Genomic DNA, 27,461 nt, shown 5'->3' on the forward strand with positions numbered 1-27,461 from the left:
CAAAGGTCTCACACACACACACACACACACACATAGCTCTTCCTCTCCCCTGAAGGGTATATAAGCAGAAGCAGAAGTCTCCCAAGACGGAGCAGCAGCAGCAGCAGACCGACTCCAACCAACAGCAGCTTCTCTTTCCAACTTCTTCTGAGGTGCGTCCACTCTGCATCCAAACTTAAGATTACCGATAGTTGCATTTGTAAGTATGCGCTCTGCTACGGTGCAACACTTTTACTGCACCAAAATTCCTCAGCAGCTTGGCAGCTTTGTTTCATTTATACTTTCCAGATGTTAAGATGGAAATGAATTTGATGACACATCTGAGTGTCTTTAAAACATTCTGAGGTTGTTGAGTAATCTTTTAAGCTCTTAAGCTTTAGTGAAACAAACAGGCTCTGAAAACCCTATACCAATCCTGTTGTACATCACCATATGTCATATACATTTTCACTCATCCTAATAATGCAGGGGCTGCTACCTGAGTATTAGTAACAGTACCAGTGGACTTAAAAATGCAGGGGTTTTTCTTGAATATAGTTGCTGTAAATGCAACAATACCAACAGAACAAATAATTGTGGATTCTACTCTTAAAAATGGAGTAGTTGTGCAGCAGATGCTGCTTCAGTTAAGGTTTTCTAAACTATATAAATGTCATTTAACTTTTTACTGGGAAGTATATGGCCATGGCAGAAAGTTTTATTGGGAGCACAAAACCTCCCCCGAACACAAAAAGGCTCAGTTCTGCTGGTAAACCTGTGTGGAGGTTTTTCTCCTGTGTCAGCATTTGGCAAAGTTGTGAAATGCTTTAGGTCAGCAATATGCAGGAGTGTGAAGGAAATGCATTTACTTAAACCCTGGACATAAGTAGAGGTTTAACATACTTTTTCTTTTGTATTTCCATTTAATCCGTCTCAGTACTTCTACTGCTCAAGATTTCAGGGAAATATTGTCTCCACTGTATTTATCTTACAGTTACAGTTACCAGTTACTTTGGTGAATTAATATATTACAAAAATATGACCTCACATTAGCTCAATCTTGACCAGGTGATCTGGTTTAATCTTTAACAGTATATTATGTTTTAGTGTAAACTTATATTTTTATATATTTTTGATCTTAGTCTGAAAAGTACCTAGATGTCAAATAAATGCAGTGTAGTTAAAACCACAGTATTTTCCACTGAAATGTGGCCTAGTGGAGTTAAAGAGGTGGTATTATGGTTTTTGGCTTTTCCCCTCTCCTTTATTGAGTTATATATCTTTTTTGTGCACGTAATAGGTTGGCAAAGTGAAAAAGCCCAAAGTCCAGCCCAAAGGGAGTTCCCATCTCCCACAGAAAATACTGCTCTGAACTGCCTGAAAACAGCTCGTTTGTAGTCCAGCCTTTACTTCCCTTTCTTGTGACATCACAATGAAAATATGTGTCATAATGCTCGTGACTAGTCCGACATCCCCTCAAAAATCACTGGTGGAAAAACACTGAGCTGTAGCACACATCTCCTCTCCCTTCCAAACACTACCTACCCTCCAAGCAGTCTTTAACTTCCTTTTTGTTGTTAGAGCAAGAGATCAGATTAATATAATGTACAACTTCATGGATAAAAAGTACAAAATTAGTTTTTTTTAGCGCTGAATTTACATTTTTGATTGAGAGATTTTAAAGAATTAATAAATTTAAGTAAATTAGGTAAATCTTTTGTTTACTTTGACTTCTATAAAAGCAAAATACAACATTCTTCCACAATAAGGCAAAGTCTTTATAAAGATGGTCAATGATGAATCTGCTGAGATTTTGCCAAAATGTTCTGGTGTGTGAGCAATACAAAAAGAGGTGCAAAACAGTTTCTGGGTGGTCTTCGATCCCCCAAGCAGTCAATGGACATGAAGTTGTTACTGTGATGTAGAGACAGAGCTCAGTTAAAACTTTATGGATGAAAGATACTTTTGTTACAGATTAATAACTCACCACTCTGAAACTCTTGCTCCAGTCCATGTTGCCAACCTGGTCGGCAACATGTAACCTACAGCTGAATTGAAGCTGTACCGTGTTTTTGCTGACCTGCCTTTCTCTGCTTCTGATTGGCTAGTAGTCCTTAACTAGGAACTGTGCACGTGCAACTCCCAACAAAGATCACGTAGAGGCTAGATGTATCACTCCAGAGCTAAAACGAAGCCTTCAACACAGGGTGAAAAGAGGAGCTGCAGCAATGTGAAGTATGACAAATAATATGGTGTTTTTTTTAAAACCATGTAAACCTGTTCTGGTACAACCCCTAAATAAGATTTTGAACCTGAAAATGAGCATAATACCACCTCTTTAAGGTAAAATAGAACAGAAATATTCAGGCAAAGTAGCTAAAAATTGTACTTAAGTACAGTGCTTGAGTAAATTGTTACTTTCCACCACTGTGCTCCCACCCGTCTGTCTGCCAGTCTGCAGGAGGTAATCATGTCTATCTGTGCCACCAGTGGTTAAGATGAAAACAGAGCTTTCACTGTACTAAATGATGACTCATGCAGCCAAACATCGTCTCAAACCGCTCTCCTCATCCAGCATACACCCATATTATGCAACACACCTGTTGTACCACAAACCTGCATCTTATGAAAACAACTGCTGTGTATTTAATGGTTAAGTCAGCCTTACCACATACTTATGTAATCATAATGGCAGTAACTTCACACACCCCCTTAAACTAGAGCGGCAGTCTGCTCTGTGTCTTGGCAACAGGTTTTAGGTAGACCCCATGTGGGCTGCGGGGTTGTTGTAATATCTCATGTTGCCATTCTGAGTACACTGAGGGTCTTTGTTTACATCAGTTTGATGTATTCACACACGGGGCTAAGTTTGAACATGCTAGTGGTGAGTTGTGCTTTTTTGGGTTTATTGTTTTTAAGAGTATTTTTAATTACTTTGGTTAGAATGGAAATAACTTGTTTGGGAGACTTAAACAAAGTCTTATTCTTCTATAAGGACAACTCCAAGAAGTATTGCAGAAGTACTATTAGTATGCTCACCACCACCTGCACTACCATGCTTCTGTAATTTTAATTATTATTACATTATCACATCTAATGCTGCACATAACATTTATTTTCTTTATTAATCAGTTTGTTTCTCAACTTATTGATGCATTGTTTGGTCTATTAAATGTCAGAAAATTATGAAATGTTTGAGGTGAAGTCTTTGATTTCCTTGTTTTGTAATTTTTCTTTTCATACTATAAATATTAAACTTTTAGTACTTTTTCTACTGATAGTTATACTATATCAATAATTTTATTCCAAAAGTGTCATTATTAATTCTTCAATAGGCTGGTCTTAATTTGACTGTATACGAAATGATGTAATACATGAATAAGTAATAATGGATATTTGTATTTTATGTTTTTAAGTAAATTGAATCTGTAAATTGGCTGTTATTTCTCCATCTCACGCGAAAGAAGACCACAGTAAGACTCAGTGTGGTTTCCCTCCATGACCAGGAATTACTTAATTATTTGCCAATTCTAACTGCAGTCAATTCGTCTTTGAATAGACTTGATTAATGTTCAGTGTTAAAGCTTATATTTGTCTCTCTGTGACCACAGAAACGCAATATTTGTGAAGTGAAAATAAATCACCAGACACTAAAAGTGTCTTTCTTTATCCTAATCTTACAGGAAGGGGAGTGGCTGTAAACTCCCCTCCACCCCACCCTTAAGCACACATGGAAACCACTTCTTTGTGTGTGTGCTTCAAAAGCTATTCCAATTTGAAAATCTTTCCCTCATGAATAAAATGGACAAGGACACACTCCCTGACATACACACAAACACTCACACCAGATGTTTCCATTTTTTTCACAGCTGTGAAGCAGATGGGTTTGAAAACAACTTGCCCACTATGCAGGAATGAAGGGAGCATGATGGGAATTCAGCCTTAAGAAACGGCACAAATTTTAAATATCCAAAGTCAGATTTGTAGAGATTGCTGCTACCTCTACTGAAAATGCACCAGTTTAATTCACTTTTGTGTTTGCTGTACAAAATATCTGAGATATTTTAACTGTATTATGCTAATGCAGAAATAAACAACTGAAATGAAACAAATAAACAATAACTGTTTAACATCTACTTTGCTCTTCCAGTCCTCATCCACCCTGAACTATCACCACCATGTCTGATCAAGACGCCACACCGACTCCCTCCCCTGCGCCCCCTATTCCCACTGGACCCCCTCCGAAGGTGACGAACCGTGGCCGCAGCGCAGTTCCCATCGCCAGCTCCAACTCTGACACAACAGAGATACCTGAGTTTGAGCCCTTTGTTGCACCGGGCCCGAGAGGATTTCCACCTCTGACTGGTGAGGGATTAAACGGTGGAACATCATAAAGGAATTTAGTGGAGTCAGATAATCAAGTTTTAATAATTTCAACTTAATATTGACTTAAAATTTCTAGTTTGTATTTTTAGACCACTTCAGAGCTCGAGCTTCCTCTGACATGAAGTCTCTTGATTTGAGTTCACTCAACTTACCATTAACTTAAGTTTAAAAGAAACATTAGCAGACTTCCCAGCATGCATTACTTTAAACTTAAAACTACCCAGAGCCCTTGAGGAAAATTTAAATGATGGAACCTTGCATTCTTCTTGTTGTAATGAAAGCAATCTTAATTAAACATAGTCCCTACCACCGCATGCATCACCATAATACCTTATGTTTATTGAACTTGTTATCTTGTGTTCAGTGAGCTTAAATCATTTGGTTTTACAGTACCAAACTAACTAATTTACCACTAACTAATTTAAATTATCTTAACTTACATTTTTAAGGCAGCAGATGTGAGATTTTTAAGTTCAACAAAAATGTTTAGTGTATTGTGTAAAAAGGTCATGAATGAAATCACATGCAATCAAATGTGAAGTGGAAAGTCACCATGTGGAAAAGTAATTTTTAAAGTTCAAGCATAAAGGTGGAAGCCTGTTAAACCAGCCAAACAGTAGTCTACACTTTATACACTGTTTTCTATTTATACAGAAAGGGGGGAAAGCTCTGTGACATCTGCCACAGTGCTTTGAGAAGATAAAGTATTTTTCTCGACAATGACACATATTCCAGGAAATTTTGGACATGACTGACACATGAATGATAAACAGGGTAGATTCTGCTGACTTCCTGCAGCTTGTCACTACACTTCACCCTATATTATTGTCAAAGAGCTGCACAGTGAGAGATACCCACATGTGACAGGAATTTATGAATGTAGTGACCGCAATCATTGTGGTACATTAGAGTAGAAGATCAAACAGCCAATGAGTGGTTGTAGGAGTGACTTACTGCACATACACAAAACTGTTGACACATTCAGAGACGACTGAATAATTCTTCGACTCAGTTTTTCATATAATTAGCTTTTTGATTGCCGACACCTGATAGGATTTAATGTCGTGTCTTAATCTACTGGAAAACTAAAAATTTATTAATAAGGAGGTGGTGTGCACAGATTCTAGAGGTTCAAATGTGCACAGGGTTAGGGTTTGTTTTTGCCTTACAGGTCAAAACAGAATAGCTCTTGAACTAACCAGAGGGGTATTTCATCTACTTATGTGCCCCTTCAATGTAACATATGCCAGTTAATGATTAAAATGAGCCTAAGTTACTTTTTGCAACAGTTACAAGATTGTGAGTGAATGCTAAAAGTTAGTGTAACAGTGGCACAATTCATAGGTCATAAAGTCAGCAACCTGTCTCAGTTATTTCTGTCCAATCGTATGGTTCCACTGACGTAAGGGTCTGTTTTACTTCTACTGCGCATGCGTGGTAGTAGTGACGCGTGCGTAGTAGAGGTATAACCGGTCGGGAAAAACACTTTTAAAATCTTATTTTGGGACAAAATTGTCAATTTTTCTGCTGATTCTGTTCCTGTAGTTTTTATGTCCCGGTTACCAGTAAAAGTGCAGTTCTGGCTCTCTCCCCATTCATTCAGATAGGAGCCTGGTCTCGTTAGTCCGAAATAGGTGTCCGGAGGCGTTGCCAAGATGGCTGCCGAGTGGCAGGACTTGCCTATAACGACTTTGTTATTAGCCACCCTAGCCAGTGTTCATTCCCACTGTAGCAGAAAAACCTCTAAGTGTACTGAATTGATCAACCGTGTTTTTTTAATTGCCATTGAAGTCAAGTTTTCATTTGTAGGCGGATGATTGTGTTATTTAAGGTTTCAAACAAATGGATGTTTACGCACACAAAGTCAGATCACCGCCAAAATCATGTCATTTGTTCTGGTGCTCAGGTTTTTGAGACGTCCTGCTCTCTGTCTCTCTTTCTTCATTTCTCTTTCCATTCAGAGTATCTTGACATCTATAATGTGGACATGATGAGTGGTCCAGATGAGATCAACAAGCAGCAACACCACACCACGTTGTACTTCACTAATTATCTTGTGGTCCGTCGAGGACAAGAGTTCCAGGTCAAGATCACTTTCAGTCGTCCCTACAAACCTGCTGAAGACAAGTTCGCTGTGGAGTTTACTATTGGTGAGCTGAGCATACTGTGGTCTTAATGGTCTTAAGCTAATAAACCTTTTAAAATCTTCCTCTTATAAAATAATTCAATTTGTTGAATACAAATAATCTAATACACCACACTTGTATACACGTAATTTGTTGTTATATATTTACAATATAATGTTTATAATGTACAGTTCTATTTCCCCATCTGTCTCACTTTTAGGGTTATCCTCTTATATCCACTAATTTGCTATTGCAGTGATTGCTTATCAATTATCCCTGATGCTATGTGTTGCCATTTGCATAAATGTGCCTCCCTGTTCACCCAGGCTCCAGCCCTCAGTACAGCAAGGGCACCTATGTTCCTGTCTTTCCCACCAAGGGTCGTCAGAGCTCCTGGGAAGGCCGCATCACAGAAACCTCTGACAAAACCGTCACCATGGGCATCACTCCTGCGGCAAACTGCATTGTGGGGAAGTACAACTTATACGTCGCTGTGCAGACGCCCTACGGCCTCCGCAGGACAAGACGGGACGACAGCCGTGACCTCTACGTCCTCTTCAATCCCTGGGCGGCAGGTCGGTTCAGGCTTCTTAACCACAACTTCTTTTTTGTTGTTTTATTGAACCACCGAGCTGGAACATGATGTTTTGGCTTTTGTGTTATTTTCATGTCCATAAACATCCACATGACCTTTTCTTTGCTCAGCTGATGCTGTATTTCTGGATGATGAGAAAGAGAGGGAGGAGTGCGTGATGAATGAGAACGGGATCATCTACCACGGTGCATTCGATGACATTAGTGAGAGAAACTGGAACTATGGGCAGGTAGTAGCAAAACCCACTCAGGAGGACTTCAAGACTGATTTCCCTAATCATTGTTTTGACTTCAGCTTTTTTCCCCCTTAGTTTAACAATGGAATCCTGGATGCCTGTCTGTACATCATGGACAGGTCTGAGATGCCAATCACCAACAGAGGAGACCCCATCAAGGTGACCAGGAAGGCCTCTGCTATGGTGAGAAGATATTTATCTTACTTTTAGGATTCTACTGAATTTCAGAGATAATGATAGCTGCACCCCCACCCTGATATATTGCATCAGAACAATAAATGTCTAAAATCTGCTCTTTGTCGTACTCAGCTGAACTCTCATGATGATGAAGGTGTGCTGGTGGGGAACTGGAGCGGCGACTACACCTACGGAGTGGCGCCCACCTCCTGGACTGGCAGCACAGACATCCTACTCATGTACACCAAGAGCAAGATGCCCGTATGCTACGCTCAGTGCTGGGTCTATGCCGCTGTCTTCAACACCTGTGAGCTCTTGACTGGATTCAAGTAGAAGAAAAAAAGGATTTTTCCTATCAAAAGCCCTTGTTGTCTTGACCTCAGTGGAACAGGTCATAATTTTAAGAAAAGCTTAGCAAGAGAAGTCATTAGGTGATGGGAAAAGGCAATAGCCGCTCTAACTAAACTTACAAATTTAGGCATCCCCCACTTCCTTTCATTCCTAGGATCAAGGAGATAGGAAAGGAAGCATAGAGGCAGCTTTTCTCTGCTTTCAACTCTTATCATGCCTGATACTACTACTTTAGGTCAGTTCTTTCAGTTGAGAACCGTCTATTCTTCGTCTAGTCACGCCTTGATTTCTGTGTTTGCTTGTCTGTTTAGTCCTGCGCTGTCTGGGCATCCCATCCCGGGTCGTCACCAATTACTACTCCGCTCATGACAACGATGGAAACCTGAAGACTGATATCATCCTGGACGAGAACGGCAGGGTCGACCGCAGTCGCACCAGAGACTCTATCTGGTAACACATCTTCTATGTAGCTTATCATTAAACAGAGATCTTGACATTTTAATTTTTGGCTTGTTGGTGGGGTGGCCTAGAAACTGATACACAGAAAAATATCTCGGCTACTAGTGGTGAGATTGCCATCGTGTTTGGTATAAACATTAATGGTCCCCATCGGACTCCTCCTAATGAATTTTTGGTGACTCCCAGACCTTTTCTTTAGCGTCACCATCAGACCACCATTACCACCAGTTTACAGGAATTATAGAAATATGGACATCTACTCGGCAGTTCGCCATGACATTTATTGAGCACTTTCATGCTCTTCAGAGGATGAAACATTTTGATTTTGAACCCTCCAGAATACTAGACACTTCAGATATCTCATAATCAATCAAATTTGGTGGACACTTTCAGGCTTCCATAGAACAGCCTTTTTGATTTTAATGACCTCATGGCCTTTACTACAGAGCACCACACCTAAGGACAAACTTATGACATTTAACGCCCAAACCACACAAGTTTGAAGAAATAACAAAAAGGTCGCTAATGATATTTAAAAGAATGTTTGTCATTGTCAGGAACTATCACTGCTGGAATGAGTGCTACATGTCCAGACCAGACCTGCCAGCTGGCTTTGGAGGCTGGCAGGTTGTGGATGCAACACCACAGGAGACCAGTGATGGTAAATTATAATTATATGGAATAACTGGTGCTTTTATAATAGCAGGTTCTTGAAAATAAACAAATGTAAATAAAATAACTTTCTCATTGGGTTGTACTAAATATCCTTTAAATAAATGCATAGCAATGAATGGATCATATAATAGGGTCTCATGGCCCATCACCCATCTCTTCCTCCATTATCCATAAAGGCATGTACAGATGTGGTCCTGCATCAGTCCAAGCCATTAAACATGGGGAGATATGCTTCCCATTTGATGCAGCCTTTGTGTTTGCTGAGGTGAGTCTTTAAACAACATTATTTCAGTGTAATCTTCTGTAAAAAGTCTTGTGTAACTCACTTGTTACTCATTTCTCAGTCAGGACAATCATTTTTTGTATTAATATAATTTAAAATGATTATTTATGCACTATTTAATCATTTCTGTTGAAGCTGATCACTTCAGTTTACCCAGTGTTTTATTTTTGGATATCTCTGTCTACAGGTCAACAGTGATGTGGTGTTTTATTCCCGGAGAAAAGATGGGACCCTGGAGCCCGTCAGAGTGAACCGGGCTCATGTAGGCCGCATGGTTTTGACCAAAGCTGCAGGAGACATGACCCGCCGGGACATAACCAGTCACTACAAGTTTCCTGAAGGTCAGTGACTGCTTCCAACACAAATCACAGTGATTTAAAAGGCGGCAGAGCCATTGTCTCCATGACTATAGGTTTAAATGTGTGTTCACTTACATGAATATGTTTATCCTGAACACAGGGTCATAATGAAAACAAAACACTTTGTTAGAAGCACAGTCTTTAAGCTTACTGAGCAGTCTCTAAGTTAGTGCTAAGTCATTTTGTTCCTGATACAGGTACCAAGTTAATTCAGGATGATGATGGCTGAGTGTTGGCACCAAAGGACCAGCCATGTGCCCCTATGTGGCTGCCAGATTTGACAAGGTTTATGGGGTGTGGTCTGGAAATCAGCTCTAGCTGGCATCATTCTGGCTTGGTGTGAGCCAGAGTTGGCACAAAAAAAAGGCCAGAGTACTGCATAGGCTGATTTTGGTGCTGTGTTGCAAATATGGCATGAATTTGGCAACAATGATTTGGACGTCTTTACGACAAAGTCATTTTGTTACTGGGGGCCTGAAATTAGTTTACTCTCAAGCTAAGAAAAGTCCTGATATTTGCAAATATACTGACTTTATGCAGAAAACCTTCAGTACCTTCTGACTAAAACAAATATTAACATTATACTTTTAAATGAAATGTACAAACAAACTAATATATTTTAAGCAAATCCCTTGTATATGTAACCTACCTAAAGCTGTTTTTGATTCTGATCATCCAATCCAGGCAGTACAGAGGAGAGGACTGTCCTGGAAAAAGCAGAGGAGTACGGCTGTAAACAAGAGAAGTCTAATCCTCCGCTGGCTGACGTGGAGCTGGTCCTGCCCACCCTGGAGATCAGCATGGGTGACAACTTCGAGCTAAACCTGGAACTTATAAACCGCAGTGACGAGAACCGCATCGTGAACACCTACATCAGCGGGACTGTGGTGTATTACACCGGAGTCACCAGCACCGAGTTCCTGTTCAGGAATCCCACAGTGACGATTGACCCCAACAAAAGTGAGTAAGGTGTTTATAAATTTATTTTTGTCATAATGAAATAAAACCCAAATGACCTACAAAAACACACTAATACTCGGAAGTATTTCTGACACTTGTATCCATTCAGCAACCATCAATATCAATTATATGATCAAGAACATGTAAGCACAGTTAGAAATCATTAGACATCAGTAAAACATCATTATCATTTAATCATAATACTATCATTTAGCACAAGACAACACTCAATAAAGTTCAGTCCTCTACCTTAGTAGTTTTACATCTCAGAAACATTTGTGCTTTGAATCATAGATATTGTTGCTCTAAAAGAAAAAACACAAAGTAATGTGTAAAGGTCAATGCAGAGAGAGCAGTGTTGTATTTTTGTTCTGCAGGTGTGAAGGAGTTGGTGATGGTTGAGTCAAAGAACTACATGAAGCATCTGGTGGAACAGGCCAACCTCCACTTTATTGCTACTGGGAAGGTCAAGGAGACCGGCCAGATCATCACCGCCATGAAAGTCGTCACCCTGCACACTCCCAAACTCAACATCATGGTCTGTAATGCTTTTATTCTGGCCATACTTAAAACTTTCTACACTGGTTGGCATCAACGTTTTGTTACACATCCTGCATTGTGTACGATGCAAAAATGTATTTCTACTACTTTCTTTTTCCAAAATTACTTTTTCTAGAATTTAATAACAATGGTTCTGCCAATTGAATTAAAAACTTGACTTTAATTCACTATCAAATCCTGTTTTGTTGAATAACTTTTTCCAAGTGGATTATCAAGTATTCTTTTTATGATGTATGTTTGTTGTGTATTTCAGCTGTCTGGAGTGCAGAAAGTGAATGAAGAGATGACGGTGACTGTGGAGTTCACAAACCCCTTCAGTTTCAGCCTGGAGGGTGTCTACATTCGCATGGAAGGACTTGGGATCATGCAGACCAAGTCCAAATATTACAGGTGAGCTCAGCACAGAAGAAATAGGTGTGTGGGTGTCATCTTTTACTCAACTATGTTAGTGTTTCAGTTGGATGTTGGGCTGTTCGTAAAATCTGTCAGCAAATTAAAAGCAAATCTAGATTTCAGTTCAACCACCAGATATTCCATCTGTACAGGTTAGAAATGAATTTATAAACGAGCTGGTGCCCTTTTCATAACCACACAAACCTTCAGCTGAAAATATCTCAAGTTATTACAAAAAACAAATTTCATATCTCACTTCATATCTGTGCGTAGGTTGTGTAGCACAAAATTGTCATGATAGGCTGCAGAGATCTTTACAAATTTGCAATTTAAAAGAAATCCACTCTGAATTTTAAATTTCAGAGTGAGGCATGCCATTACTGTTCTGATATCCAAATTACATAAACCTCTAATACTGTATTTTCAATACTTAACTATTTTCTGTACAAAATTTAACCATGCCGGGTGCTTTTTATTCCTAACCAACCATGTCCATTTGATATCTGACAAAAGCCCCAAAGAAGAAAAGTTAGGTTATTGGGTAATACTTTATAATAATGGTACAAAAGACATGCTCAACCAGTACATACCTTTCGCCTGACTCTTGATGATTTAATGCATCAATTAACAAAGTATGGTCAGAAATTCCTGTTGTTTAATACATTTACATTTACTGTTGTTTTTTATTAAGAAATGTTCTGTTGCATGTGTCTGAAATGCTCTTTTCTATGTCCAGCTAATATTAGTTAAAGCAGCTACAATCCAACTATTAATAAAAGAATATGTCAAATGACAATGTAAAAACAACTTTGTGTTAACAACTTCTTCCTGCTGCCCCCAAAAATGCCGGAAGCACATTTAAGTATGTGTTTTGCAGCTTATTATAAACTGTTACCTCTTCTTGACACACATTTGAAATCACACCAAAAATCAGCCCAGTCCTTCTGGCATGTAACTCTAACTCTGCTGGTTTCAGTCTGATCACAGGAGGCTCCTCCCTGACCTGGACCGAGTTTTTCACCCCGCAGAGGGCCGGCAGTACCCGGGTGTTCGCTACTCTGGACTGTCCTGCTCTCAGGCAGGTCTCCGGCCAGGTGTTTGTCACCATCGAGCCCTGAGGATGACAGGGATGAGGATCCCTGAGCCCCAACGTCATTCATCTAATTTACACTTCAGCCCAAATATAGGTCGATAGCATTTAACTGTAGGTTTATAATAAACAGTTGTGGCTTCAGCATGTATGATAACAATGGTGATAGTTTTAGTCACAAGCAAATAGAGAAAAGATCTGTTAGATCTAAAAAATACAGTGCTTAAAAGTTGTCAATGCAAGTTTTAAAAGAGGCTTATAAATACGTTCTGCCATATGAAATATTTTGACAGTTAAAGGGCAACTTTTTTACAAGAGCAATCGATCCAAGTCGAAAATCTTCTGTGGATATGAGCTATGACCGACCCATTTCATGCTGTTTCATTTGATTAATGCAGCTTAAACTTACTATGCAACAATTAAACTAAAGATCAATATTTCTGCTTGAGCACTGTAGCACTCTTTCCACCTCTTTATATCTGTAAAATCTGTTTCTTCGCGTTTTTTCATTGTACCAGAACAAATGCAAATATCAACCAAAATAAAAGATTCCCTATGTGTATGTAAGTGTGCATTCATGTGAGTCAGTGGTGATTAGTAGTTGTCTTATCTTTACTTTATGAGCAACAATGTCTAAAACCTCACAAGACACCATCAATGATTCAACACATTTTATTACAGTTTTTCTTGATTACTTAAACACATTTCTTGAAATGATGCCTCCTTTTCTCAAAACTCTAAACACAAATCCATAACTTCTCCCCCAATTCACCAAACTTCCTGTTTGCAGGTCAAAATTAAGCTCTTAACCCCTAGTTGCTCCAGATGCATGCGACCTCTGACATAGCAATTGTAAGTTGCTTTGGATAAAAGCATTAAATGAAATGAGTAAAAGTAGATTTTTGGCTAACAGCTGACTTGAACAACATAAGGTCTGGTGACACTGACCTTCAGCGCAGTTGCAGTAACACAGTAACACAGTAACACATAGTTACTTGGATAAGTAACTGTAATAATATTACTGTATTGGAAATAGTGATCTGTTACACTACTAGTTGCTGGGAAAAGTAATATTATTACAGCAACAATGGACATAACACACAAGCCCTCAAAAACACACACACACTACAACACAGTCTTACACAATGGTGAGATCATTTCAAAACAATACTACAAACAAACGGTTATAAGTAATGTTGCTTGTGGTTCTTTCCCTCAGACACCCTTTCATATGCTGAACACAACAATGGAAACAAGAAATGTATAAATTTACACATTTTTTATTCCTTAATATACTGTTCAGTACAATACACCAAACAACAACAAAAAATCTTTCTGCCCCAGCATCCCGTCTTTGGTCTGGGACAAGCCAGTCAGAAAATGAAGCATTAACGGTCTGAAAATCCAGAAACAGTACATGGTTTAATCTAAATAACAAACATGCAACAATAAAACATCCTAGAGGAATTACCCAAGCAGCTAAAGTTATGTTTGTGCAGAAAACTTTCTGGACCCAGTACATTCATACAGTGAACAACAACTCAGCAAGTAATGTAACTAACATTAGCTAAGTTGTTGGTTAGCAAACTGTCACTACAGTTGATGCTGCAAAGCTAACATGCAGAGAGACTGTCCCAGAGCCAGCACACCAGCTCCAGACAACGATGCTCACAACCCTCCGGCTACTTTAGCTAACATCCCAACAAACGGCATGTTTAGGTGAACTAGAAAGTCAACTGAATGTCTGTTGGCAAGTCATTTAATGTTACCTGACACAGAACTCGTGGCTGGAATAGTGTTTGGCAGAGTGTGGGCCACTTTGTTTGTTTCCTATTTACAGAGCCCGGGCAGAGTACACACAGAACCAACAGTTAGCGCACCATGAGGAGATATTTGCTGAATTTGACAAAAAGACCTGTATTGGATCAGAATTGCTTACTCCACCTTGAAACAGTAAACACTAAAGATTTACATGTATATTTATTTGCAACTTTCACAGATTTTATTTTGATTTTACATATTGCTAAATGCAACTACAGAGTAATGTAAATACATACCCGAAAATAGCTACATACCCCAAAAACATATCTAAGAAGAAAGAAAAGCTTATCTTTTACTTTATTCTTAAGACCAGCGGTGGAACTGGTGGGTTACATTTACTCTCACTAATGGAACAAAGTTGTTTTTTGTGTACTTGTTTTTTTTTTTAAATTATACTTGATTACATTATGCATTACAAAGAAAAATTTACAAGAAAACATCCTGAAAAAACCATTAGAGAGGATGAGAAAAAAAGAAAGGAGCCAAATTAGCAACTGCAGCAGACAGGTTGCTGGTGTGTCTGCGGCATCACTGCTGGCTAACGTGCTGAATGCTAAGCCTCTAGCAGTGACTTCTCAGTTAGATGTGTGACGTCTTGTGACAATATCCCTGATGTGACTGCAGAGATCTTTCAGTACAAAGCCTACGTTCAGACTGCAGGCCATAAGTAACTCAGATCTGATCTTTTTATGACAGTGTGAACAGGCCAAGTCACATGGAATCTGATCTTTTCCAGTTCGGACTTTGGCCACTTTCATATGTGGTCCAAATCGATTGGATCTTTTTAAATGCGACCTGAGTCGGGACACTCAGGTGACACCGTGAGCTCTCTTCTAAGTTATGTGCATGCTACTTACAGAGAGAGAGAGAGAGAGAGAGAGAGAGAGAGAGAGAGAGAGAGTTGTGGGGCAGATGCGTATAGTGCCAGTGACAAAAAAATCAGATCTGGGAGACAAAAATCGGAATCGAGTATTAAGGCCTGCAGTCTGAACGTAGCCAAAGAGGATGAGTTGGTTTAGTTGTATGAAAATGAAACTGAGGAGAAGTTGTCTTCATGGTTCTCAAGACTCACAAAATGACAACAAACTCGTTGATGTTAGTCACTCTCCAGAGGAGAATGTGTGTGTGTGCACACCACAAATTGTGCAACAACTGCCCTCATTTTGCTTTAATACGTGTGTTTGTGGCTGCTGCAGGATATTTAATGTGTTTATTCAATTTACTGTTGGTTTGGAGATCAGAGAAACTGTGGAGAGTATACAATGACATGTTCATGCAGTTAATTTTATAGCCTTAATGTGTTTCATTATATACTATGATTACCATGTACAACATTTTCTGCACCCACCTTGTATTACATCACTTTTCCCTCACTTGAAGGTGATGAGGTAGTCTGGGTACGCTTGGTTATCATGGAACACAACATACATGCTGGGATTGACTATGTTATCCACCACACTGTCGTAGAGGTCATGGGGCCGCTGGTCACTGCGAGGTGGAAGAACCTTCATGTTGCTTTGGCCCTGCGTGTAGATCCCAGTCAGGACTCGAGCCACAAACATTAACTGAGAAACATCAGCAGCTGGCTTGGAGTAGGTAGGGTGGGCTGAGTAGCTGGCGTTTACAGCAAAGTAGGTTCCATGACCGTATGCAGTTGCTGAGAAAAAGAGAAAATAGGGAATTAACAAGTCCTCATACCTTAATAACAGTGCCTTTCAAAATTATCCAATATAGTTGTTGTAAAAACAATTCCTCTTATCTCATCTGCTACTTCTGTAGTTAAAGGTTTGTTTAAGTTTAGGCAGCTAAAACTACTACTAAAGGAAACAATGTTTTTGTCCTTTAAAAGTAATAATCTACAAGTTTTTTCACTGAAATAAATATCGGTACAGTTGCTTTGAATCAGGACTCAGTATTAGAAATAATGAGGTCAAGATCCCATCAGTGCAACCACACCCCCCTTAGAAACTTTTGACCAAAAGGAAAGTCTGGAAAGCTTTCTAATTAAATGTTCAGTCACAGGATGGGATGCTTTCTAAAAGAGAGGCAACAACAATGATTCATTCTGAATAAATATAAGTATGTGGATGAAATCAGTTGCATTAGTTTGGGCAGAACTACGAGGGAGCCCGGGGGAGCTTGGCTCTTCTAACGTGCTCCCCTGAAAACACGATATGTTAAATTTTGAGGGGTCTCTAAAATATTGACAATATGCTATTTTTGCCATTGATTTCTATTTTTCTGTATCATCATGGATGATGAGTAAACTGACTTAGAACTGAAAAATGTATTTTCTAAAAAAGAAAAAGGATTAGGATAAGGATTAGGCTGGAAACCGGAGGGTTGCGGGGTGTGGACTGGTAGCTGGAGAGGTGGCAGTGGGTGGAAAAGCATAGTCTGTATGGGAGACGCCCTGGGGCGACCGGAAACGCAAGTAGCGCTTTCAGTCAGCTAGCATAGTTTGTGTTAAAAGCATTGACAGCACCCCGAAGCCTCTTACTCTAACCCAGGGCTTTATGCTTAAACCAAAGGCCTAGTCCACACAGACAAGGATATTTTTATAACCGGAGTTTTTCCTCCTTTGTTTTAAAAAAAAATCTCTGTCTACATGAAAACGCAAAAACACACTATTGATCTCTGTCAAGAGCATGCCAAACCACCAGGCGGCGATATGACCTTAACCGTAAAGCCATATTGGCCAGTTGGAGTTTAATAAAATCGTAAACAAAGCAGGCAGTGGCACACAATCTGACATCAAACACAGCAGATAACTACGCGCACTCTGACGACACAAGGCAAAAACTCCGGTTTCATTGTCTACACAACAACACTGCAACCGGAGTTTCTTAAAATCTTTACCCTGGCAGGAGTTTCAGTGACCTGATACTGCGTTTCCGTGTGTACGAACGGCCAAACCGCGTAGAAAAAGTCACGGTTTAGAAAATACCCATGTTCGTGTAGACAGGGCCTAAGTCATTGAATGTATGCGTGACGGCCGGCTCACCCTACAGCTGTGCTAGCTGGTAGGGTGAGCCTCCTTTGTGTTGCAACGCACTAGCAAACTGCTGCGTTTCATTCGGACGCGGATGAGTACCATCTGCATAAGTATGCTTTGTCACGCTGTCTCAAAGCTTCCGTAATTGACACACTGAGATGAGAATGTGACGTGTTGCTTGTTGCTATTGGTCCTGTTTGTGCATGTGTGTATTTCAGACCTATGTGTGTCTAATACTAACATTAATAAAAGAGTGAAAAAACATTGAATTTCCCCTTCCAGTATGAATAAAGTATGTCTTCTTCTAAAATCAGGAGCATTGGGGTTCATCATTCATTAGCTATTTCTCAGCAAGAACAGGTGCTCTGTGGAACTCATTAGGAGTGAGCTTTTTCTGTTCATAGTTTTACTGTGGCAGTGTGAAAGACAAACAGATACTCAGTGCTGCATGAGTACTGTGCTTCTGACAAGAAAACATTTATAAAAGGAAGTAGGCCTACCATGCTCCATAACTGCCCACAATGACTGCTACATCTGGTCCACCTATGTTCATGATGTTCATGGAAAATCCTTTGCTTTTCAATCGAATAATATCAAGGCATTTGTTTTAGCCTGTTTATAGTTATGAGTGATTTAATAAGTTAATAAAATACAGTTCACATCCAATTTTTTTGTGGTCTCACTGTCACACATCGTTGGCCTATGTCTATTATTGTCATAGCTGTGTATTAGTAAGACCACTAGTCTGTTGAGTTGTGATTGAGAGAGACTGAGTGCATCTGTTCACACTGATTTCAATAGCAGATAGCTTATTATAATGTCCACTGGTATCAATCTTAATACTTTCCACATGTTTTAAGTTATGATATGGGCTACCACCACTGGCACACCATCGGGCCTGTTGTTGGGTGTGGCCTCCCGCTCCGACAGCGCCAGCTCCCAACATAGGCCTAAGGGTTTTGTTGCTAGTAGGACCCAGCGTGCTGCGGACAGTGAATGACGCACGATGCACCTGACTTTATGCATGATCCATGATAATACAGAAAAATAGAAATTAATGGCTGCAGTGCTATTGCAGCTGGAGATTTTCCGCTGCGCCATGCAACTTTAACTCTAAATTCTTCCATCTTGCAGAGAAAAGAAAGATCAAATTGAAACAGTGTAGAGAGGCTGTTGCAGCCTTCGTGTGAAGCCAAATTGAAGCAAAAGGGCTATAATAATAGTAGAATAAACAATGTCTGATATTTTCACATTCTATGAGTATTTTTTTGGAAACAATTTTCACAGTCAGTCCTGTCTTTGAAGCATACCCCCCGCCCCCCGATAAAAGATTAAACTCCCTCGAAAGCTATGGTTTTGTTCGCAAGCTGCCAATGACTATGTATTACTGTGAACTGGTGCAAAAGATCTTTACCATGTTGCCCCGCAAAACTCCTGTTGAACCCAGTTTTCATGATGGAGTCACAGTTCTCCTGGGTCGTCCCATGGTAGAGAAGCTTTTCACCTGCTCCACCCTCCTGTATGTTCTTATCAGAAATGTTCTTCTTCTGCACTTCATAGGCGCGTCGAAGACGAACATTCTGCAGGCGCTCGATCTATTGAGAAATCAACAAAACCAGACTATAGTGAGCTGACAGACAAAGTAAAATGTAAAGGAAACCCCCTCATAAAAAATATTGTTATCTAGATGAAAGTTAGCCTATCTGGAAGGTGCCAAAAAAAACTTTTTGTCTACAGACAATGAAATGTCTTTTTCAATGAGAGCTGCCCACCTTCATTACAGTCTTGGAGACAGTTTGTTTGAAGGCCTCCTTCACTGTCCGGTACTCTGCGGAGGAAGGCTGCAGTTCAACCTTCCTAAAATTTTCACTGGCAGCTATGTTATCCCAGTACAGGGGGAGAGTGAAGTCTGAAAAAAATTAATGGAAACAGATATTCACAGTAAATGTGTTTAAAGGTGTTTTATAACATTACAAGTAATATGTTCATGAATGTGAGTTTTAATCCACGGCATTACTTGTGGTAATACATTTCCTTGTCTTGATGTTGCTGTGATGTGAGCTAGAGTAGCAGAACAGTTGTATCGCTGTCTGAAGCTGGTGTGATGACTCTGGGACCGTCGTCTAGTGTTGTGTCGTTCAATGACCTAATCGTGTGTATGACTCGGAAGGAACGGGTTGTCTCAGTGAGTAATTCGTTGATTTTCACGCATGTGTGAAGGATCTTGGACTCTTACGTTCACTCGTCACACGGCAGCTGCATGGGCTCCGTCCACACAGGAAACAGAATTGATTAGTTCACGACTCACAGCAACTGTGGGTCTTCATGTTTGAGTCGTTCATTTGTCACATGACAGCTCCTACTGTGGAGCAGGAATGAACTACTCGTTCACCGCTCACATGGGTCCTCCTCAGTCTTTCGTTCTCTCGGCAGACTGAGTGACTGCCAGCCCCGGAGAATGAGAGGCAGGTCGGCTGTCAGGTAACAGTCACTGGACTGACATTATATAGCTATTTTGTTAATTATGTGACATTTAATAAAGCATAACATTATTACAGCGCAGTGATGTTGTGCTAAGTTATAGTTTTAACACAGCCGTACCGTAACTTTAGTCCTGCTAGTGTTAAAGCTGATGAGAGTTGTTCTGGGTCCACTTCAGAGCCCTGACAGGGTTCTACCGGGAGACGAATTACCTCCGAGGTCGTCGCCTCTCCAAAACAAACAGACCCGATCATTAAAACATTAAAACACAGCCACATAGCAACGTTAGCGTTAGCCCTGTGGTGTGTTACAGATTACAGCTGATCCAGGTCCGCCAGAGAACGCAACTTAACTTTTCCTTTTTATTTATGTGCTCATGTTTGTTTCTCTGTCTGCAGAATCCGGACCTGATGTGGCCCATTCTGCGTCCAGACCTGCCAAACTGCTGCGTTTATATAATGTGTTAATATTTCTTTGTTCCTCTCTCTGTGCTGGAGTTCTTTAAAAACTTCGTGGCTTGATCCAGATTATTATTAAATTGGTTGAAGAGTGTGTTTATTCATATAGTGTATCAAGCTTATTACTTCAGTATATTTACTGCAAATCTGATATTAATATTTTACTCATGGATAGGGACGTTAGGCTAACGTTACTGTATGAATGAGCACTTCAGAAATAAAGATAGTAATTATATACATAAGGCTTTATATGGCTGATCTGGTTGAATACTCAGGAAAGGTTGTGAAAATAGAAGGATTTAGGTGGAGTAGTGGATTGCATATAGACAACATATTTCTGTGTTTTTTACATGGTTTGAATTTGTTTTTTTAATCGCCCACTAGAGGGCTGCAGTGCCACAATAACCAGCTTAGTTTAAATGAACGAAATGACTCAAAAAAAGATTTGTTCATTTTAATTAATGAGATTTGAATGAACGAGTCTGTCAAAAGACTCGAACTTGCCATCACTACAATGTGTTGGTTTAGTGGTGTACGATGTATGTATTAAACTCCACATTGTATGTAATTGTTGCGTTTAGGATTGTGGAAGAAACCTTGCCTGTAGGCCATGAGAGCTCGTTATCCGTGAGTTAGGTATGAAATGGAAGTTACCTGATGACGGTGTTTCTATTTGTATAACTATTGTATTTATCTGTGTATGGAAACATTGTTTTGTTTGTTACACGAATGAGCTAAAAAGTTAGCACAACTGATATGTAGTGATTTTTGTGCAGTGTTGTGAATATTTTTCTGTCCTCTCTTAATAGAGGTGCCACTGCCGTATTTTTGTACTGTGTTCATGCTGCTTTTGTGCCGTGTTTGGGCTGCATTTCTGTTGTGTTTGTAATAATTGCTGCATCATTGCCCCGTGTTTCTAGTTTCTATTTTCGACTCAAAGAAGACCAGTTTATTGAAATTTTTTGTTTTGTACATTCAACTTTTGTACATTCAACTGTGACTTCAGCGGAGCAACTGTATTTTATTTTCCATAAAATGACCAGCCCTGAAGGTGGGAAAACAATAAAAGAAACCCCACAAATCGCATTTCAAGTTGTGTGTGTAACTTGTAAAGATTTTTTTAATGAAAACAAGTGACTGAAGTGGAAATCATTTTAAAGACAGAACATGTTGTACATTATACTTTTTTTTTTATTTTTTACATTTTACTGAATAGCGTTATAATAAACGTTTGTGCAGAGAAGATGACTAAGAGATTCTTTAGTGTAACCAGCTACCTAGCAACATATTTCTACATAAATTTACATGCAGAACATGTTTTACTATATGAAATCATGAATTATTTTAATTTAAATAAATGAAAATATACTTTATGTTGCCTTTTAGTTTGTGTTATATGTGTGCTTTCATGGGAGCTGCCATTGCTGTGTGATGTCATTTTGCTGCTACTCGTGAAGTTGGTGTACATATTTTAAGTTCACAAGTAGGAAATACGACTTCAGGTGGCGTTCCATGGTACCACAGTACTAGTTGGAGTCGGAAATTTCCGAGTTGCCTGGAGTGCAGCATAAGAGCCTACATAAAGTTCATTCTTTTCATCCTGACATTTGGGTCTTTGAAAGCATCGTTGGTATGTAAAAATAACTTAAGAGTTCATCATTTGTTGATGTGTATGGATATTTTCACAGACCAGAGATATTTGAAAAGTTTGTGTGTAGGTTACATACAGATAATGTATGAATGTATGTGTATGTGTGCATACCATAGTGGCAATTTGGACACCTTTGACTTATGTTTGTTTTTCTTTCTGTCAGTTTTACCCTACTGCCAATTGCTACATTATAGAAAGTCAACTTGGAATGTCTTTGTCAGTGTAGTAATTGGGAATGGAGTTCAACTGCCTGTCAATTCATGCAAGGCGTGTGAAGAGGACAGAACACAGCCAATATCTTTTTATAACATCACTTATTATCTAGAACCAGCTTCTCACCTGTCAGATTCATGAGTCGTTTCAGCTTTGCCTTCAGTCCACTTACTCGGCTTGTTGCCTCCGACTTCTGTGCATTCACACTCCACCGGATGCCCTGTGCGTCCACTATCCCTCCTGCTACATCATTTTTTTCCAGGCTGTGATTGGCTGTTTTAGGGAGTCTCTCCCAGGTGCCGTTAGGTCCCAGGATGCACCAAGCCACACGGGTGTACAATTCCTCCTCCTCCCTGACTCTCACCTCTCTTCTGAGGGAGCCGTGCACAGAGGCATTAATCATGTGCACAACCTTGTTGACCCCGTCCTTTAAACCACTCACTGTTAAGCTGCCCTGGCCGGACTGGTCCTCCTGCATGTACAGACCCTCAGTCTCAACCAGCTGCTTCAGATCCTCCATGTCCTCCTGGGTGAGGCATGCCAGCTCCTCCTTTTTGAAGGACTGAGTGGAGCACTGAGACTGATACAGATTCTTCAGCTTAGTCTTGGCATCATCAACATCCTTTCTGGAGAGACCCAGGAACAGGAAGACAGACTGTTCATTTGAGGAGCTGGTATGGAAGATGTTAAGGTCTGGACTCACAGGTGAAGGGAGTTGTTGTTGTTGTACATAAGAAAACTGAGGTACTGACACTGTAAGGTAGATCACATGATAACGATCAGTCACAATTCCCAATGAAATTAGAGAATTCTGATTTTTTTTAAAAACATGTCACCTCTATTGATTCCAGCAGTGGGAAACATTTGCATTGCTTCCTCTTTAAACTTCAAGAAAACTTTGATCTTAATCAAGACGAGGCGGATGTTGGTGAGACAGTAGAGGAGAGTGGACGATGTGGCGGTCTTGACACCTCGGAGGATGGCACCTGCTACGACACCAGGGTCCAACCCGCCAATTCCTGCACAAACAGTTTGTATTTTTACAGGCAGATTTAAAACAAGCTGAAAGAGGTTCTGCACGACTACCAGATGAACCAAGTCAGAACACATGAAGTACTGAACCTACCACATCCTGAACTGGTTGACTGTTTTGATAAAGTCTTAGCACTGGTTGGCATGAAACAGACCAAGGTGACCTTAAAAGCCTTGCATTTCCAATATCCATGTGTGCTTGTGTCTGGCCCCCGTTGTTGAGATGAACTACATGTTCATGTCATTTACACTGTATGTGTGTGAGATTATTGAACATCTTGAAAGTCTTACAAAAATCTTACCAGCACAGATGGCAGGAATGGCCACAGACTTGAATCCAGATGTTTCACAATGTTCAATAATGCGACGCACCAGTTGTTCAATAATACCAGCATCTCTTTGTCCACACACATGTAAAATGGCTTCACAAGGGAATGATCCAGACTGAGATACAAAAACTTCTCCCTTGGTTCACTTTTGCTACATAAACATAACAAAGACAAGACGAGTAAGAAACTGTTAAGTGTGTTTTGCGTGAACATTTCTTTCTGGTCCTCTTTTCTCACCTGCTTTTAGTTCAGCCTCCACCTGTGGTCCAGCTACAGTTAAGATGTCTTTGCACACACCATCTGTAGAATAAAGGGTCTCTGAAGCTGTACTTTGGCACAGTAGTGCACTGAGCTAAATGCTGAAATTAGCATGCTGTCATTGGCAATGCTAACATTTGCTCTTAGTACACACTAAAGTACACCGACAGCACAGAGACTGATGGGAATGTCAGTAAGAGACTGGAGTGCAGAGAAACAGAAAAAATGAAGTGATCACCAACATTTTAACAGTTCCAGTACCAAATTTCATGGCAATCAATTCAAACATTTTAGGAAATAAAACACATATGTCAAACAATCCATCAATTGATCAAGAATAGAATAAGTGAAAACTATGATCTGCTGGTGACTGTAGATTATATGTAAGGGGATCACAAAAGTCATCATGATTAACCCCTTTGGGTGACATGAATTTCTGTAACAAATGACAGGGCAAGCCATCAGATAGTTGATGAGATATTTCGGTCTAGAACAAAGTCATGAACCTACTGACCGACGTTGCCGTCCCTAGAGTCACGTCGCTGACGTGGCTAAAAATAACTTCACAGTTACAATGTGGTTTTCTGCTCACTAGGACATCCTCAGCTACAGCAGCTCTCACCCACCGTCATGAAAATTTGTGAAGTCGGTCGTGTTCACCACAGCATCTGTAGTCTCATTAGTGATGTCACCAAACACCAGCTGTAGTTTAACCCCGCCTCCTACTGTCATTGTGATGTCATCAAGATCACTAGTGAGAGACCTGAAGATCGCTAAGTAGAAGAAAACCACAACATGTCTAATGTTTAATCATATAATTTAGAATGTCAGTGGAAATGGTGAAACATTACTAACAAATAAATATATATAATTATTTGAGATTCTTCCCTGTTTTTGCAATTTTGTAACAGTCAACAGTCAAAGTAGTCTGAGCAGCTGTCTAGTTTACCTTGGCCTCCCTGGTTCATATTTGAGCTGAGGTGTCTATGAACATCATGGTAGCACTGTAAATAAAATCATCACCATTAATTACTTTTTCTTCAATAAAGCCTATATTAATGCGTCTAAACCAGTTACTACAGTTGTCTGAGTGTTGATAGTCACCTGCTCAGAGTCTGGATAGTCTGGTTTAATGACGATGTGGATGGTGGAGAGAGACCCAGAGGATGCAGATAATCCAAACTGGCGAATGTTCTCAGTCAGCACTTGAATGGCTTCACTCAGCGGGAATTTTAAAACAATTCCAGGTCCGATAACTGGAAAGGCCACTGAGCTAAAGCGCTGCTGTACACAGAGGTCCAAACACTTCTTCAGCCCATTGGCAAGCGCCTACAAAACAACAAAAATCCCCTGCATTGCACATTGCTTTCAAAAATGTGTGGGTTAAAATTTGTGCAACTGTGACACAGGAATTTCATCTCGGGGATCAATAAAGTATTTTGATTGTGATTGTGATTCAGAAATTGACATAGAGTAGATTTATGCAGCATTTGGCCAGGCATGTAGAGGAAGGGTTTGAACTTCTCTCTTAAGCTTATTGTGCCATTCTTCTTCTAAATATTTCAGTTATTATTTATCCATACGAATGAATGTCTTTGCGGAGAAACTTGAATTTGAACTAATCCTTTGCCCTCACCCGTAATGTTTTCTCTCCAATATTTTTGAATCCACCAAGTATTTCACTTTACCTGAACACTCTGCCCTCTGACTCCATCCCACGGTGAGCATTCAATGAAGAAGATCTTGGAGCAGCCCAGAGATGGAGGCCCATCAATCTGCAGAACATCACCAGGGGCGAGAGAACAATTCGCTGCCACAGAGTCAAACTTGGACTGGATCACGTTCCCTGCTCTTTTCAACAGACATTTACCAATTTTCGTAGAAGTCAGCTGCCTGTTTAGCATGGGGACCACCAACACATTCACCTGTGGAAATAATGTAAAATAATATCAACTTGAGTGTTGCATTGCTGCTGGACTAGTTTATATAAATTAGAACATAAATTGTCAAACCTGCTCTTCCTCTAAACTGCCCAGCTTGATCTCCAGGCTTGTCTTGTTGACCACAACGCTCCCAACAGTGCTGCTGCGACGTCTGGTGATGGACGGTCTGGGTGTGAGGCTGCTCGGGCTTCTGATACTTCGTGATTTCTGTTCCCTGATCAGGACCTGACAGGAGCTCTCTACCAGCTCCTTGCTTTCTTTGCCCTCTGTTTGGAAGTAACGCTGAGCCCCCGGTCCATCTAGAACCAAAGTGTCTGATGTCAGACTGGCTAGAGCTGAGATTAGGGCCTGCTGGGCCTCCTGGACCAGACAACGGGGGCCAGACACAAGCACACATGGATATTGGAAATGCAAGGCTTTTAAGGTCACCTTGGTCTGTTTCATGCCAACCAGTGCTAAGACTTTATCAAAACAGTCAACCAGTTCAGGATGTGGTAGGTTCAGTACTTCATGTGTTCTGACTTGGTTCATCTGGTAGTCGTGCAGAACCTCTTTCAGCTTGTTCACATTTTGATTGTAGCCCACAAGTCGTACTTTGGTGACTGTTGTTCCACTGGGTCCTGGTATGAAGCTGACGTCCACTCTGAGCTCCCCACTGTTTTCCTTGTTCTTGGCTCTGATCATGATTTCTTTCACTCTGTCTAGATCTGGAGGTACAGCTGCAGCTCCCTGCAGCTGCACAGTGGCCAGACTCAGGTCTCTCACCACTGCTGTCTTAGCCTCATCCAGAGCATCAGAGGACAAACTGGACAGGACCAGGTCTGACCCCACCTCTAGGGAAACAGGATTTCTGAGCCTCTGCTGGAAGCGAGTTTGGTACTTGGAGATTGCACTGCTGAATGTTATGAACTTTATTAAATCTGTGGGGAGCATAACTCTCTTTTCCTTCACCTTTTTGATCAGTTCATCATGTTTTGTCACTCCTGACTGCACCTCCTTGTCAGGGCCTACCAAGATGATCATGGCGTTACCTCTGTGGATTTTGACCTCTGGGCAATGCGCACGCATTTCTCGACTAAACTCTTCTTCCACCAGTTTGAACTGCTTCTCCACAATTGGCAGTTCCTTCCGGGTTGGCAGGCTCTTTTCTAGGAATGCAATCCTTTCCTTCACAGCCTGAACTGTGTACACTTTGATATCACCAGTCACAATAGAGTGGTCCTGCTGTAGGATTTTCACTTGTTTTGGGACGGACATTGTGTGAAACCTTCTCTGCAAAACCGTTTCCTGGTCTGTAAAAGTCCAAGGTGCAAATAAATACCACATTACATCCAAAAGTGCAAAGTATATTCGACCTATAACTCATTTAAACCCAATGGGATTCCTTACCTCCTTTTTCTTTGAAACTGATTTTATAGTTGTTGCCTCCAGTCCTTTCAGACGTCCCACAGTCACCTCCCCCAGAATCTTGTCTTTTCTGAAAGTATCTCCTGATCTTATCCTTTGTCTCTGTCTGCCAGATCTTTAGCAGTGGATGTTGGTATTCACCCATTTTTGGCAAGTGTGGCACTTTTAGGTTTGCCGGAGTGCCCTGAACTGCTTATTTTCACTTTCACTTACTATGGTGTTTTCTGTTCACTTCCTTGTGATT

At 40.3% G+C, this 27,461-nt stretch overlaps 2 protein-coding genes across 4 annotated transcripts; one reads left to right on the forward strand and one right to left on the reverse strand.

Moving 5' to 3' along the window:
* Positions 1 to 64: 64 nt before the first annotated feature.
* On the forward strand, positions 65 to 13,196 carry f13a1b (coagulation factor XIII, A1 polypeptide b). 2 transcript variants are annotated; one of them, XM_038732388.1, is made up of 15 exons: positions 65 to 152; positions 4,130 to 4,344; positions 6,327 to 6,515; positions 6,818 to 7,066; positions 7,197 to 7,315; positions 7,397 to 7,504; positions 7,631 to 7,805; positions 8,161 to 8,299; positions 8,866 to 8,969; positions 9,160 to 9,248; positions 9,454 to 9,607; positions 10,310 to 10,585; positions 10,963 to 11,123; positions 11,400 to 11,536; positions 12,516 to 13,196. In XM_038732388.1, the coding sequence occupies exons 2-15, from the start codon at positions 4,158 to 4,160 to the stop codon at positions 12,655 to 12,657; spliced, it is 2,229 nt and encodes a 742-aa protein (XP_038588316.1). In that variant the 5' UTR covers positions 65 to 152; positions 4,130 to 4,157; the 3' UTR covers positions 12,658 to 13,196. The 2 variants fall into 2 exon arrangements, with proteins under 2 accessions (XP_038588316.1, XP_038588315.1); XM_038732387.1 differs by having other exon boundaries at positions 78 to 199.
* A 697-nt stretch (positions 13,197 to 13,893) lies between these two features.
* Positions 13,894 to 27,461, reverse strand: LOC119912264 (protein mono-ADP-ribosyltransferase PARP14-like). Of its 2 annotated transcripts, XM_038731376.1 has the most exons (13): positions 27,200 to 27,461; positions 25,880 to 27,102; positions 25,556 to 25,792; positions 24,972 to 25,196; positions 24,817 to 24,871; positions 24,494 to 24,640; positions 23,847 to 23,909; positions 23,085 to 23,267; positions 22,375 to 23,001; positions 19,218 to 19,354; positions 18,860 to 19,040; positions 15,799 to 16,107; positions 13,894 to 14,025 (listed from the first exon to the last, which is right to left on the reverse strand). In XM_038731376.1, exons 1-12 carry the CDS (start codon positions 27,360 to 27,362, stop codon positions 15,821 to 15,823), a joined length of 3,528 nt encoding a protein of 1,175 aa, XP_038587304.1. In that variant the 5' UTR covers positions 27,363 to 27,461; the 3' UTR covers positions 13,894 to 14,025; positions 15,799 to 15,820. The 2 variants fall into 2 exon arrangements, with proteins under 2 accessions (XP_038587304.1, XP_038587302.1); XM_038731374.1 differs by having other exon boundaries at positions 13,894 to 16,107.

This window comes from Micropterus salmoides, unplaced genomic scaffold (genome assembly GCF_014851395.1).
Source record: "Micropterus salmoides isolate LMB-PRFRI ecotype aquatic unplaced genomic scaffold, ASM1485139v1 Ms_hic_scaffold_2, whole genome shotgun sequence".
Lineage (NCBI taxonomy): Eukaryota > Metazoa > Chordata > Actinopteri > Centrarchiformes > Centrarchidae > Micropterus > Micropterus salmoides.

Coding starts and splice junctions, on each gene's coding strand:
- LOC119912264 (XM_038731376.1), bottom strand. CDS start 27,362: ATGGGTGAATACCAACATCCACTGCTAAAGATCTGGCAGACAGAGACA. Junction 25,793..25,879: donor GCAGTTTAGAGGAAGAGCAG/GTTTGACAATTT, acceptor TTATTTCCACAG/GTGAATGTGTTGGTGGTCCC. Junction 24,641..24,816: donor TATGAACCAGGGAGGCCAAG/GTAAACTAGACA, acceptor TCTTCTACTTAG/CGATCTTCAGGTCTCTCACT.
- f13a1b (XM_038732388.1), top strand. CDS start 4,158: ATGTCTGATCAAGACGCCACACCGACTCCCTCCCCTGCGCCCCCTATT. Junction 9,608..10,309: donor TCACTACAAGTTTCCTGAAG/GTCAGTGACTGC, acceptor CATCCAATCCAG/GCAGTACAGAGGAGAGGACT. Junction 11,124..11,399: donor CTCCCAAACTCAACATCATG/GTCTGTAATGCT, acceptor TGTGTATTTCAG/CTGTCTGGAGTGCAGAAAGT.